The 14602-nt window shown below is 40.2% G+C and overlaps 2 protein-coding genes and 1 pseudogene across 4 annotated transcripts; 1 reads left to right on the plus strand and 2 right to left on the minus strand.

Annotated features, from left to right (window-relative positions):
• The first annotated feature begins 667 nt into the window (after nucleotides 1-667).
• Nucleotides 668-7188, plus strand: LOC103443018 (uncharacterized). Of its 3 annotated transcripts, none has more exons than XM_008381810.4 (5): nucleotides 668-2040; nucleotides 2212-2303; nucleotides 2461-2783; nucleotides 2962-5489; nucleotides 5571-7188. In XM_008381810.4, the coding sequence occupies exons 3-5, from the start codon at nucleotides 2592-2594 to the stop codon at nucleotides 6793-6795; spliced, it is 3945 nt and encodes a 1314-aa protein (XP_008380032.1). In that variant the 5' UTR covers nucleotides 668-2040; nucleotides 2212-2303; nucleotides 2461-2591; the 3' UTR covers nucleotides 6796-7188. The 3 variants fall into 3 exon arrangements, with proteins under 3 accessions (XP_008380032.1, XP_008380026.1, XP_008380038.1); XM_008381804.4 differs by having other exon boundaries at nucleotides 668-1029; XM_008381816.4 differs by lacking the exon at nucleotides 2212-2303 and having other exon boundaries at nucleotides 668-1029.
• Nucleotides 7189-7473: 285 nt separating this feature from the next.
• LOC103445229 (ferric reduction oxidase 2-like) lies at nucleotides 7474-8801 on the minus strand (annotated as a pseudogene).
• A 520-nt stretch (nucleotides 8802-9321) lies between these two features.
• Nucleotides 9322-13926, minus strand: LOC103445220 (ferric reduction oxidase 4-like). The gene is made up of 7 exons (XM_029104026.2): nucleotides 13597-13926; nucleotides 13379-13484; nucleotides 13098-13295; nucleotides 12743-12977; nucleotides 11159-11486; nucleotides 9777-10703; nucleotides 9322-9667 (listed from the first exon to the last, which is right to left on the minus strand). Exons 1-7 carry the CDS (start codon nucleotides 13754-13756, stop codon nucleotides 9528-9530), a joined length of 2094 nt encoding a protein of 697 aa, XP_028959859.1. The 5' UTR covers nucleotides 13757-13926; the 3' UTR covers nucleotides 9322-9527.
• Between the last annotated feature and the right edge of the window lie 676 nt (nucleotides 13927-14602).

A 14602-nucleotide genomic window follows, 5' to 3' on the forward strand; every position in this document is an offset into this window, starting at 1 on the left:
TTGTGATATATGATTTTCCTAATTTTTTAACAAATATGCCATCAATTAATTCTTAAAACGGGATTAAGATTCCTAACTTGCTGATGAGAGTAATCAAATAAGAGAAGAAGTATGAAAATCATTGTAGAAAATGACATTAGTCGACTCCATACACAAAAAGATTTGGACACATTTTAATGTGTGATTCAGCAATAAGGAAGAATTGCTCGTTTTTACGTACCAGGAGCCAAATATTTTTTGGTCTAAAGTAAAAACAAACTTTATTTTTCCCAAGATAAAAAATTAATATAAATTATGGGTGGTCCTGTACTCATTGGAGTATCATTTTTCTTTTTATAAAAAAATTAACATACTATAATCGCATGCGTTCAAATAAAAAAATAGTAAAAATATGAAAAAATTAAAAGACGAGAGAATCCCGATCCTTACTCAAAAATCTAAATTCACAAATATCCAAAAGTCAAAATTGCCTTTAATTCCGAAAGAAATTGGCCCCATTATTTGACTATTGACTTCGAGATTTGTGTTTCGATTTTGATTTTTCTTTATTCCCATTTTCTTTTGAAATTTCAAGAAATACAAGGGTATTTTGGGAAACAAAAGATAAGGCGGAGGGCAGTCTCGGCACAAGAACCACCATAAATACGTGGTGCGAGAGTGCTCTCCCATCTGTGTTCTCCCATCCAAACAAGAAAGAAGAAGTAGGGCGAAGATTGATAAAAAAAAGAAAAGGGGAATTAATCGGCGGCGGCGAGGTGCAGCGACTGTTCTCCGAGGGACCGATAATCGGCGGCCCATATATAACGATCAAGATCGGGACTGAAACTGGTCTTCTCTGATTGAAATCTAGAAGAAGAAGAAATCGGATTCGAAAACCGTTTTTTGAATCGCTTTCCTTCGGCGAGGTTATGAAGGATTTTGATGTTGTGAGGTGACGGAATCTCTTCGTTGTTGATCGATTGGATTCGTTTTGAGACCACCGCGGCGGCGGAGGCGGCGGCGGATTTGTTGAGAGTTTGAAGGAATCAGGTATTGAAAACCCTAAAAGCTTTTGATAATTTGCGTTTCGCCATTTTTTATGGTTAAATTTTATCTTTATCATCAATCAATCATCAATCATCATCATCAAGGACTGCGAAGCGAAACGATGAGGAGGCTTCTGATCGGCTCTGGATTTGTGAAAATCGCCGATTTATTGGGCTCTGTAGTCACTGTCTTTGATAAGGAACTAGTCCGATTACTGATCCTGAAGGACTGCAGATTTTTCTTCAAGTTGTCCCGCTGGACTGGACTGGATGTCATGGAGCTTGGTCCTGATGGGCTCTTAGGATTGTATAACCATAGGTAGAGGCATAGGGCCGAGATCTCCGAGTCTTCTGATGTCGATTTCGATCGACTGTGGCTGCCAAATCTTGGTATTTGGATTGAAAGTTTTCGCCGTCAGCAGTAGAGGAATAAAGTAGTTGGGCTTTTCTCCGGGAGCCATGCTTTTGCTGTGGTTGATAAAATTGTTGATAGGGAATCTGAACAAAAGTATAGTTTTTAGTTTTATATGGCTGGATCTGTGATGGGTTATGGGTGATCTGCTCTTTAGCAGAATCCCCTTGTCCTTAGAACTTCACCATTCCATTACTGATTCATCCTGTATGTGCCCATCGGTATCGATCGAAGAAACCTTCACAAGATCTGGAAGAATTTTGTTTCTACTATGCAAAAGTTTTGTGGGTCTGTCGTAAATCTTAGTTCTTTCGAGGCCCAGAGACTGCCTGCTCTTGTTGTTGGTGATAATGAGCAAGACAATTTGAATTTCTTGTTAGGAAAAAAACTTTTGTGCTGAATCTCTTTTTTGGGCACATTAAACTCAGTCTACTAGTTTGAATGATTGATGTTAGAAGAAATATTTTTGTTGTCCTAGTACTTTATGGTTACAAAAAGAAGCCTGATTTCGAGTATTAGCGACTTGCTAATGTTCAATTCGACATTCTGAACCAAGGGAGTTTTTGCAGTCCTCCAAAACTAGTTAACACGATCTGCCTCAAGGTAATGGCCTCTGGAGGTTATGCTGGCAGTATAGTTATCATCTTTTGGGCTCAATAACATTGTTAAAGATTTTGAGACTTGATTTGTTTATCTGCTTTTGTTTCAATGATTATCGTTGTTTCTTGTTTATGGTCTAGTTTCTGTGCTGATCTTCATCTTTGCTGATTTTAGGTTCATTAGGCAGAAAACTCTTCAAAAACGTATTTCCTTTGGAGGGTTCTAAGAAAAATTCTTACAGAGTCCTCATCAGAAACCAAAGCATTGTAAGAATCTAGGATTTCTGATGGTTTTTACTTTATAGTTTCTACAATTTATTGAAACGTCTCAGTTTTTCATCCTGCACCTTCTTACCATGTATGCCGAAGCTTTTTGGCACTTATAGACCGAGTAGTTATATTTATGTCCTTTTCTGGTTTGCAGACTCATTTCTGTGCTTGCACTGGGGGTGTACCACCTCTCTGGTGCAAAGTGGAAAGAAAGTAAGGACTGCACTGTGCAGAACTTGTGGTGGCAGACAAACAGTTGATGGGAGTACATCTCTCTGTCAAAGCATGATGAATACAGTGCGTGTAGAACTTACAAAATCTATTAGTCCTGACTTGAACTGGAAGGTTTCAAAGGGTTATCGGAGTTCTTCAAGGCGGTCAAGGAAACCTGTTGACAAAAACCAAAAATTGGGTGCAGAGCTAGCTGAGAAAAGTGCTAGAAGTGCATCAGAAGCAACAGTTTCTGAATCAGACAAGGTTAATACTTAGTGATTTTTCCTTTGTTGTTTGTATGTACCATTCTTTCTAATAAGAGTGCATATCTGATTAATACTTCATGATTTTTCCTTTGTTGTTTGTTTGTACCAATTTTTCTAATAAGAGTGCTTATCTGATTAGGCTTTTCATGTTGCTGATATAATTGTCTGTTTTGCAGGGTGTGGCTGTATGTGGGAGACGATTGGGTGACAAAATTGAGCATGTACCGATTAAGAAACGGAGACTTATGGTCCGGTCTCCATCACCCCCTCCACACCTTGAAGACAACAAACCACTATTGGATGGCCGTCATTCTTCAGGTCATAAGTCTTGTGCAAAATCAGTTGGCAAAAAGCATCCCACAAGGAGTGATACGTCTACCCTGACTAGGGTCAGCCATAATATAGCCGGTAGCGGTGTTATTGAGAATTTGAATGAGGTGACAAATCAAAAGCCTGGTGACGTGGATGACTTCTCCGGTATTGAGATATTGGCAGCTGCTGCCTGCAACAACAGCATAAATGATGATATCAATCATGCTGTGAAGAATCAAGTGGGTGAAGATTCATCTCGGGATGCAAAAGATGCATCAACGTCTGCAAGGCCCTTGGAGCAAACCACCAATGCGTCAACTTCTTCAACAGTCATGAGAACTGCTTCAGAATTTTCAGAAGCAAGAGATGCATCAGTCTCTGCAATCTTGGAAGAAAGTAGTGCGTCATTGGAAACAGTACATTCATCCCCTAAAGATGTACGACGAGAAGATAAGGTAGGGAGCTCCTCTTTTGAGGCTGATGGGATTAATACCACCAAAGCACAGGACGAAGCAGAAGCAAGATCCAGCTCCTCAAAAGATGTTAGGTTCCACTGGGACCTAAATGTTGGTATAGATGCTTGGGAGGAACCTTGTGATATGGCGATTGCTGATCCTCAAACAACTGCTGCAGATGATATCTCCATGGATAATAAGCAGGGTGGTGCAAATTTCCAGGCTTCAGAAGCTAATGAGATACCAAAGGAGGAAGATGCAAAGAATGACATTGCAAGCACAGTGAAGAAGCCCATGTCTGACAATGAGGAAGAGGGATTGAAAGCGTGCCCTGAATTTGAGTTGCGTTATGGTAAATTTGTTTCTACTGATAATGCTTTGGGATCTTCAAAAGATTCTGGTAGCAGTGCAAAAGCTTCCTCTCAGGATGCCAGTGTGGATGCATGCATTGATCCTTCTCTTTGCCCTGAGTTTGAGTTGAGTTATGGTAAATGTGTTTCTACTGATAATGCTTTGGGATCTTCAAAAGATTCTGGTAGCAGTGCAAAAGCTTCCTCTGAGGATGCCAGTGTGGATGCATGCATTGATCGTTCTCCTTGTGGCATCGCAGTCACATGCCCTGTGTCTGAGGAGACCGACAAAACACCGATTTCCAGCTTTCCTGTTAAGCATATGACAGGAGATACTGCTTCTGGTGAACTACTGGGTGAAACTGTCTGTTCAGAGAGTGTTAAGGTTGAAAACCCTGCTTTAGCTTGTGTGCCAGAGGGGGCACCTTGTGAGATTGAAGGCACTGTTCTAGATGAAGATGGGAAGTGCTCTGGTGCAACATCTAGCGTCCATGATGATCCAGAATCTCCGGAAGAGACGAAGGGTGTGGAAAGCTGTCAGTCACTCTCTCCCGTTCTCCTTGATGTCAAGCCTGTAGCTAAAGCAGAAGATGTGGCTATTCACCATTCCAAACTTGATGTCAAGCCTGTAGCTAAAACAGAGGATGTGGCTGTTCACCATTCCAAGCTGGATGTTCAGCCTGTAGCTAAAACAGAGGATGTGGCTATTCACCATTCCAAACATGATTCTAATGATAAATCTGCATCTGGTGCAGCTGTTGGAGAAGGCCGATCTCTGGTGACTGTAATTGCAAAGCAGCCAGTAGAAGCAGCCTCTGACACTCATACTGTTGATTCTCTGCCAAATGATGGTTCTGCGGAAGTAGTGCATAAACCTTCAGGGAATCCCATGATGAATCCAGCAGCTACTGCTGGGTCTTCTCTTGAGCAATGCCACTATGGTGAAGGTACCTCACGTAGCTCGGGTAGAGCCACTGAAGATCCTTCCAGTGATGATTATGACTTGAATACTCGTCAAGATGATAATGATCACATGGTTGGCGAGGGAAACACTAAGGAACCTGAAGCTGGTTACGACTCTCAGTATGAAGATGGGGAGCTGAGGGAGTCAGATGTACCATATTGGGAGGAGAATGAAATTGATGACTTAGAAGTTGAATGTGTTGACTATGGTTCTGATACATGTGACAGTGAAGCTGCTGATGACTCTGTATCAGGGAAAGTTGGAATGGAACTTGAATGCAGAGAAACTGAATTATTTGGGGAGTCGAGGAAAATTAACAGTAACATGAAGCTTGTGAGAGGATTGAGTCCAGGATCTGATAATACGTGTGAGAAAAATGAACATGCTTTGAGACAATGTTCCGTTGGCTCGAAGACGAAAACTTCTGGATCTGATCAATTACCTGGTGATTCTGAAGCTTCTTCAAACAGAACTGCAGAAGCAATTGAGGGGTGCACTGTAAGGAGACATGCTGTTAATAGCTTCGATTGTCATGATGCCAAACATTCTCCTGCCAACGTGGTTGGATCAATGGCATCTGACTCCTCAAATAAGATGGGTACTGAATGTGCAAGAAGGAGGAGGTAAACTCTATTGATTCTTTTATTCTCTTGAATGCAACTTTGGTTTTTCTATTTTGGTTACTAATTATTCGTTTGCGTCAGGTTGGGCAACTTTGATTCTATTCGCTCTGAGGAAGCTGGTTCCGATCAGTCCATGGGAAGGGAAAAATCTGATTCACGTATGCAGGGTAAAAGTTTCGGAGGTGTGGTTAATTCTTCGGGGAGTTATTGGGATTCCAAGCGCCGCGAATCACCCACTTATCGTGGTTCCTTTGGTTCTGGACGCTCTAGACCAAGAATTGTTGTTGAGAACCATGGTTATGAGATGGAATCAGACGTCACATTTTCAGACGCAGCAGGAGTTCACAACCGTGTTCGCAGGCAAGCTATTACTTTTTCATCAAATCGTTCGTATCATCCCGCGTTTAGAAGATCATCGCCATCTGAAAGGAATGATGCACACAACATACATAGGGGAATGATACCTATGAGAGATACAAGTCCTGATAGACGGAGGTTTAGACGATATCCGCAAGGGGTTAACAGAGGCATCAGGGAGGAGTACCACAGGCCCATACCCGATGATCCCAACGAATGCTCTTATAATGTGCCACGACGAATGCCCAGGAGAGAACAAAGCACTTCACCCCCTGGCAGAGGACCTATATATTATAGTAGACCCTACCAGAAGCCCCAGTCTCGATGCAGAAGTCGCTCTCCTCTTGGATGGGGTTTACCGAGAGAACGGAATGATATTTCAAGACATCGTGGTAGCAGGTCTCCTGATTATAGGTTTGATTCTAATATGGAGCTGAGGGTGCCTTTCCAAAGGCAAAATTTCGGAGGCAAGTATGATGTAGGGTTCGTGTCCCCACCAAAGCGTCGGTTTTCCCCACAACAGAATTCCAGATGGTTTGATGATTCACATAGAGGTGTAGATCACAATTTCAGGGGCGGGAGATTTGCCGGAAGACGGTTCCAGCCAGGACAGAGGTTTGACTCAGAGCGTTCATCTCGGAGATTGAATCAAGATGGTTACTCTGAACCCGTGATGCGTCCTGCAAGATACTCTGAGTTGCCCAGTGGTGGAAGGGAGTGTAGATACGAAGGTAGTGATGATGATAGAAGGAAACCTGATGGAAGATATGAGATTGTTCATCGCGTGAGGCGTTTTGATTCAGATGGTGGTGTGCGTCAGTACCGTTATGATGAAGATCGTTTTGCATCTCACAACACGCAGAACTACGATGAATCTGACCATAGGGCGGCCGAGAGGCGGCCTCGAGAAGCTTACGTAGGAGAAGTAGCGAAGAGGAGAGTAAATTAAGGTTCCAGTGCTGACTCTGTATTAGAACTCCGGCTTCTGGTGGAGAAGCCGGAGGTCAACTCATTTAAACTGAAACATACGTTATTCGCAAGGAGAAATCTTCCATCACCCCTGCCGGTATTTCATCAAATCGATGTGTTACTCTCTGGCGGATAGAGTTCTTCCGATTTTTTTTTCCGGTGATAGTTAAGTCGAAATATTCGTGCTCTTCCCAGGCGGCGGCCGGCGCTGCTTGTGGAAGCTACTCTTACCGTTCTGATTGCGCTTAGGCAAAATTCTTTTTAGGTTAGGGCCTAATGTTGCTTTCCTTCATCTTGAATTTATTTTCCTTTCTTTTTGTTTTAGGCATTTTTAAATGATTAGTGAAGAATCTCAAGCTTTTTTGTTTTTAAAGGCTTCTCTCGTTTCCTTGTTATTGCTGTTTGCTTTTTTCTCTCTACTTTCTCTTCAATAATAATTTTCCTTTGCTTTTCTCGAACCAATTAATTTTCGTATACATGCATTAATATTACTGTGACGGTATTTCAAATTAGTGTCACTTATATTGCTGTGACGGTATCTCAAATTAATGTTTGGACGCAATGACATACATACGCGGGTAGGTCAGGTCCTCAATCATCCATGACAACATTTTCCTTTTCTTGTATTTGAGGTTTACCAAGTGAAGCTCTTGGAATGGTAATGTAGGTTGTAGGCCAAGCCAGATGACAAATTGCAGCCCACTTTTTGCCTCGTATTTCTTGGGCCACTGACAAGAACCCCAATACTTGAACCTTCACTCTCAAATCGTATCCCAACAAAAATAATCAAATGTTAAAGCCCTAATCTTTCTCCGGTGAGGAAGGCTTTCGAGTTCTTGCTCAGCAACGGAAAACCGCCCACTTGGAGAAGCAGTCGTCGCAGTTGGTGTGTCCAGGACTTGAATCTGCCCCATCTCCTTGCGGCTATGTTCTTGTTCCACAAGAAAACTACCGTTGCAGATGCTATAGAAAGGCATAAAAATAACATGTTCAAGGCAGATCTAGCTGAGTCGGAAAATATCACGTTTGGAGTTGTGGTCAATTGGGTTGATGCAATATCTAGTGAGGATTCCCATGAGCACAAGAAAGATAACGAAAGACGATGATATGATCATTCGGAGCCAGAACCAGCTGTTTTGTCCTAGAACTGCAGAAACCAAATTGTGTGGAGGGGTTTGTAGGATTCTGAGATGGGTTCTCTCTCATCACATAAGCTTTCAATTTGCAACTGCAAGCAAGAAATGTCTAGGTTTGTGCCCGAAACGGGGAGGATGAGGTCCAACATGGTGAGGTCTAGTGTTTTCCTGAAAACCGATATTAGGAGAATTTTTGGAGCCTCGCTGCCTCAGCTATTGGCTTCGAAGAGGAGCTCTCGGATGACGGAGATTAATGGAGTAATGCCGCTTCCTCCGCTCACCATCACTATCATGTCGTGCCTGCACTGGCATGTCATTTTCACCATGTCAGTCAAATTAGCACACACATTTGGCATACTAAATATTGGGGAAATGGTTTACAATGTGAGCACCTTAGCATGTTGCTTGAGGCGGGTCCCTACGGTCCTTCGACTGAGACCTCTAGGCGGGTGGCGGGCACAGAGGATGACAATTCCTGATACAATTACAAACACCATGCTTGTTGGAGAATAATTGAGTTCTATGGGAAAGCTCGATGTAGTATTTATTTAGAGCTCATTTGGGGCGTAGGATTGATCATCTTTGTTTTCTCACCTGGACTCTTGGAGAAGTTCAACTCAACAGCCTCACACGGAAGAACACGGGCTGAAACCACGCGAATTCTACGCTGACATTCCAAGAAACGCAAGAACCTATCAATCAGGAAGAGGTAAAAGCCCGGCAGCATTATGCAAGCGTAGGAGAAACCCACGCGAAACACGAAGAAGACAAGGAAGACAATGTAGAGATGATGAGTGTATAAGAAGAGCTCAAAGATCTTGCGAAACACCTTCCTTGTTCCATTCAACATCTACACCAGCACGAAAAAATTGCTTCATAGTGAGAATGGCTCATTTCTAAATAGTGTTTTGAAGCTTCGGAAATTTAATTACCTCTGAAATTTGGTTTGTGCTCCCCCAATAGAAACATAAACCGTGTGCCGAAAAGAGCATCATGGCAAGATGCCCTAGACAGATATGGTACTTGAAGCTTGCCTCTGATGCAAGGCCAATGATCCGCCCGCACAATGGAAGATCCTCTGCTCACAGGGAAAAAGAGAGGCTAGACAAATGCTCCCAACTATCCCTAGTGTTAATGCAACACTTCCCAACTTTGATTCCCACCGGCCAAAAAACAGTACATAAATAACAGTTACAAGGTTTGAGGGGTTCTCTGATATGTGAGTGAGTAGCTAGGTAGGTGCATGTAAATATATGAATATTCCTTTATTATAAACCTCATTGTTTTTCTGCAAATGATCAAGTGCCATGGCTGATGGCTACATAGTAATTAACATTAATTGTACAATTAGAGCATATGTAGATTCCATATTATGATAAATCTAGTACTAATTTATTTCCAACCACCCAAAACAAATACAAATCCATGAACATTTTATATACATTTACACATCTTTAAAGACGACATGAGAGGTGCTGAAAGCAAATCTTTCAGCAAATCTCTTGAACGACAATTATTTGAGCGTTATAATTAATACAAGCTGAATTATATCACACAACGGTAGTTCAGGCATGCATCACCAGTTGAAGCTAATGGACTCGAAGTGCAAATTATCTGCCGAACGAGATGAACAGATTTTGGCAACATCATGTCTCATCTTCCTTGGCCCACACACCAACACTCCAATATCAGATCCCTTGGACGCCAACAGAATTTCTGGGTTGCAAACAGAAACAGTAATTAATCACTTATCCAAAAATGTGTTACTACAAGAAGTAAACATGACAATGGTCGTTAATACTAGAGAGATAATTAATTAACTTACTCTTGAGATCAGGCCTTGTTCCATAATGCACCAGTGTGGCTTGAGCAATTAGGGTTTCAGGATGATGTGGAAGGCCTTCAAGTTCTATTTCATGAGCTGGCGCTTCCCCATTTTGGATTTGTTTCCCTTCCAAGGCATTTAGTTGTCTCTTGCACCAAAGAAAAGTTACACTAGATACCAGCAAAATACAAGAACAGACCAAAAACATGTACCAGAGACAGATAAAAGACTGGTGATAAACTTCACCAGTGTTGTGGTCAATCGGGTAAATGTAGAAACGAGTGGTAAGTCCCAAAGTAACGAGAAACAAGACGAATGAGGACGAGATTGTTGCACCAAGCCACAGCCAACTGCTTGGACCTAAAACCCTAGAAATGGGTGAGTCCAATGGGTCGGCCTTAAAGGACACTGTTTGGATGGGCTTCCAAGCCAATGCCGGCGGCTGTTCTGTCTCTCTGGTGACATAGGCTTCAATTTTCAAATCTACATGGGAAAAATCGGAAGGGGTTGAAGAAATAGGAAGCAAGAGTTGTAGCATGGACAGATCATCTGTGTTCTTGAAGGCACATATGAGCCGTACACGTGGCAAATGGGAATCGGGTTTGGTGGTTTGGAAAATAATTTCACGGATTATGGAAATGAGAGAAGTGATTCCACTGCCTCCACTGAACATCACCAGAGCCTCGTGCCTTAGAAAATGAGATGAAATGGGGCCATAAGGTCCTTCGACAGAAGCTTGGACATGATCCACATTTGAAGACAGTTGCTTGTAGAGTTTTTGAGACCAACTTCCTTCACTCTTGATAACAACACTGAGATTGTGTGGCTCCATGTTAGGGTTTGAAGTCACTGTAAATGGGTGCCATTGCAGCTTGGATATGCTTGGCACGTTTATAAACAAGATGCTAGTGGGATTATAATCCAATCCTGAAACAAAAAAATAAAAAATAAAAACAAGGTTACTGATTCACGTTTTATAATATAAGTGGATATACATTCATATTTTCAAATGTTAGGATGTAATATTAATAAACTAATACCTAACACATGGCAGTGGCACGTACCAGTGCAACATATTTGATGGTGGTTAGAGATAAATGCGTTATTAATTCATGCGTTATAATATGAGTATATAGTTAATATTTTCCAAACCTAGCTGGGGTATAATAGCTGATATTTCTAAACCTAGCGTACAATATAATCAGACAGATATATACACACTATGTGAGAAGTATAAATGTGACATACATATTTAATGGTGCTTAAAGCTAATAATGTTACTGATCCATGAGTTATAATATGGGTTAACAACAAAGTTGATATTTTCCAGCACGTGACATGAACTCAACGTATTTAATGACGACTAGAGCAAAATTAGTTACCTTGGGTCTTGGCGAAGTTGAGCTCAATGGTACCACATGGTAAAACGCGAGCTGAGACTAACCCAGCTCGTTGGTACGACTGTAAAAATCTCAAGTATCGATCGACGATGAAGAGGAAGATGCCGGGGAGGAGCATGCAGAAGTAGGAAGCACCGACATGCAGTGCGTAGAAGAAGATGTAGAGTGCGTAGAGATGGTGGGTGTAAAAAAAAAGTTCAAACATTTTACGCCTAAAGCGAGGAATGCTTGTGATCCACATGGCCATTGCCAACACAATTGCAATCTCCCCAGCTACATTTGATACATAGGTTTTGCTCCACTCAAGCAGCTGCAATTAATTAATGTCCAACACACATTAAAGGATTGACCACAACAGCTTAATTAGGTAATTTTGTAGTAAATTAGTTGGACAGAGAGTGCTAGTACTGGTAGTTCTTGTACTATACAAACGTATGTGAGCGGCTGCAATATATGTATGCTTGCCTGTATATTAAATAGCTCCATTTTCTATTCATTTCGATACCATGCGGATTGATCAACCCGCATTTGGTGATATTTCTCTTCCTTGTTAAGATGGAATCAATTAATTAATAAGGGTATGTAGAAGAAAAAAAAATTGGTGTTTAAATAGCACTCCCTGTTTAGGGTGGTGCTATCCACATTATTGTCATGTTTATTGACGATGAAAACTAATTTTAGCATTACCGCCATTTGTATATGGAGTTAATCATGTCGACGAATCAATCTAGATGAAGTTGCATTCACATGTATATCCGATGGACTAGGTGAATATATAGCAGTATTCATGAAATTTATATGATGAATAATGTTAATCGAAAGAAGTGAGATATGTGCATTCCTTCTTGTTGGTACGCAAGTCAAAAGCAATGGCTAATCAACCTATTGGGTTGTTAATGAGTACCCATTAAATCCCATTTAATTTGATTTCACATTACACCATCATCATCATCACTAGCAATTTCACTCATATATTATATATGGTGTATCAAATTAAACGGGTCTTAATGAATGCCCATTAACAACCCAATAGATTAATTTGCCACCACTATGCAGTACTACTTAGAGGAAAATATATACATAATAAAAAATAAATCATGATGCATGAAGTCATTTGGTTAGGAATATATCATCATCATGAATTGAATATGGGTGCAGAAATCACGTATGAGAAAAATGCCAAAAAGAAATATATCTTCCCTAATTCATGTCCTTGTTATCTATATATGTTTCCATATTATGATTCCTGCCAACCAGCCTACAATACCTAGACATCGACATGATGTCGAATTTAAGTTGAACCACTCAATTCTTCTAATCTCTTCCTTTTTGAAATTATTCTCAAGCTCTAGATATTCCACAGTATACTACAAAACAAGAAGAAATACATAAAGCAACATAATTCCGCATATTCTCTTCTCACAACTAGAAAACAAGACAATCGTTTTCATGAATCCCATGCATAATACAACCAAATTAAGATAAAAGATATTAGCTATATACAAGATTAATTGAGACAATGAATTAATTAAAGATAAAAAAAAGATGATTGAATTAGTTAATTACCAGAACCATCTGATTAGTCATGGTCCAGTAGATGACGAACCCTAGGGTATGTGCAGCAAAGAGGATCATCGAGAGATGGCCGAGCCAAATATGATACTTAATACTTGACTCAGATGTGAGCCCGAAGAGAGGTAAAATCGATGATCCTCGAGTTACAGGAAAGAAGAGAAGTGCCCAGCAAATGTTCCCAATGTAACCTAATCTCAATGACACACTTCGAAACTTCGCTTCCCACCTGTCATATAATTAATCTTAATTAACATGAATTTAATTGACTAAAATCAAGAGAATAAAAAAATTAATTGATCGTTCTTTTAAAAGTCATGTAAGAAAGGATATATATGTATATGCTTACACTTTCTCGCCAGGCAAATGCATATGGAGGTGGCCGAAGCTGACATATAAGTAATTGGTAAGAGACCAGACCAAGAGTGCAACAAACATGAGTCCAAAAGCAAGCTCCATTGCAGTGACAATTCCCAGAGGAGCCTTCACAATTACCGGACGTTTCCAAAAGGCTAATCGTTTTGTAATGACGCCGGTAGTGGTAGTACTGCACCAGTCAAGATCGATGAGCATATTAACGAAATTATCATTTGTTATAAATTGTATAGAAGTTGTATTATAGTATTAAACCTTGTGGAGGATGACGACCTAGTTGATTTGTTTTGGAGATGGAGATAAACACAGCTCAAAGCTGCTATTAACATCATTGGGAATGAGAAGAGCAGAAGATTAACCCCTGTAAATTATTACATGACACAACACAAGGTTATGTTATGAACTTATAAGCATAATATCAACCTTAATTAAATTGATTAAGCAAGCAAATGTAATTAAGGAAGAGAAAAAACCTTGCTCTCCAAAATATGTAGAATTGAGCTTGCTTTGTAAGTTGGGTTTCCAGTCATTTTTGTAGGTTTTTGTAGGCAGCACAATCCAAATCATAAGCCATCCAAGAAACACCACAAGGAAAATCAACCTTAAAATTAACACTACTATCTGACTGCTCATCCTGCCGTTTGAGAGGAGTGTCAGTGAGAAGCTTAGCTATTCGGAAAAATACAACCTTCTGCTGTGCAACTAAAGCAATTTATAGGCGAGAGTCGTACATAAGGTTGAGGAGAGAGGCATTTTTCATTCCCATTTACAACTCCTTAGTAAACGCCTTACGTGACGATATCAGGTAGCGTTATTCACAGTCCAAAAAAGTCATCATACGCTACTTTTAATTTGCCAATTCAATGTACAATGAACTAGTGAGTGGACTTTGAAATACTTACAAATTAATTCAAGTGATATGTAAGTATATTAGGAATGCACATTGGGATTAATATGAGAAAAATTATCAGATAAATTCAAGTGAATCGTGAAGAGTGCATAATGACGTAATGAAATTTTATTACACGAGAGCAAGTGTCAGTTAACTTCAAGTGTCTTATGAAGAACTCACAACAACTTTTAAAGTGAATAGCAGTTCCCACTCGAATCCAATAATTCAATAACTTCTCCATATGAAATGATTTTAGACTCTAGCCTCAGAAAAAGGTCTGTCGTGAACATAATTATTTAATTTTTGACAACTAATTTATTCCTTTTCATTTATAAGTGAGAAGTTTTAATTTCAATTTCGGGATACTCGAAATCGATTTGATAAATTAATTCGCATATTAAAATTTCAATTATATCTTGGTTTCTGTACTTGCATGACCATATGGAATGTGTCTAGATTAGCAAGAAGAGTAGACTTTTTAGGGCGTAATGAAAGTACAGTTGACCAATGGCTGAATTCGGGCAATGTAGTACAGGTGGTACAAATAGTTGACATAAACAGAAGATCAGTACATTAATCATGTTTTG

This window comes from Malus domestica, chromosome 01 (genome assembly GCF_042453785.1).
Source record: "Malus domestica chromosome 01, GDT2T_hap1".
NCBI classification, from domain to species: Eukaryota; Viridiplantae; Streptophyta; class Magnoliopsida; order Rosales; family Rosaceae; genus Malus; species Malus domestica.

Excerpts from the sequence above, each read along its gene's own strand:
- LOC103443018 (XM_008381810.4), top strand. The coding sequence starts at position 2,592 with ATGATGAATACAGTGCGTGTAGAACTTACAAAATCTATTAGTCCTGAC. Across the intron at positions 2,784-2,961 it reads CAGTTTCTGAATCAGACAAG|GGTGTGGCTGTATGTGGGAG; the intron begins GTTAATACTTAG and ends TCTGTTTTGCAG. Across the intron at positions 5,490-5,570 it reads GAATGTGCAAGAAGGAGGAG|GTTGGGCAACTTTGATTCTA; the intron begins GTAAACTCTATT and ends CGTTTGCGTCAG.
- LOC103445220 (XM_029104026.2), bottom strand. The coding sequence starts at position 13,756 with ATGAGCAGTCAGATAGTAGTGTTAATTTTAAGGTTGATTTTCCTTGTG. Across the intron at positions 13,296-13,378 it reads AGGTCGTCATCCTCCACAAG|TACTACCACTACCGGCGTCA; the intron begins GTTTAATACTAT and ends TGACTGGTGCAG. Across the intron at positions 10,704-11,158 it reads CAACTTCGCCAAGACCCAAG|GATTGGATTATAATCCCACT; the intron begins GTAACTAATTTT and ends TTTTTGTTTCAG.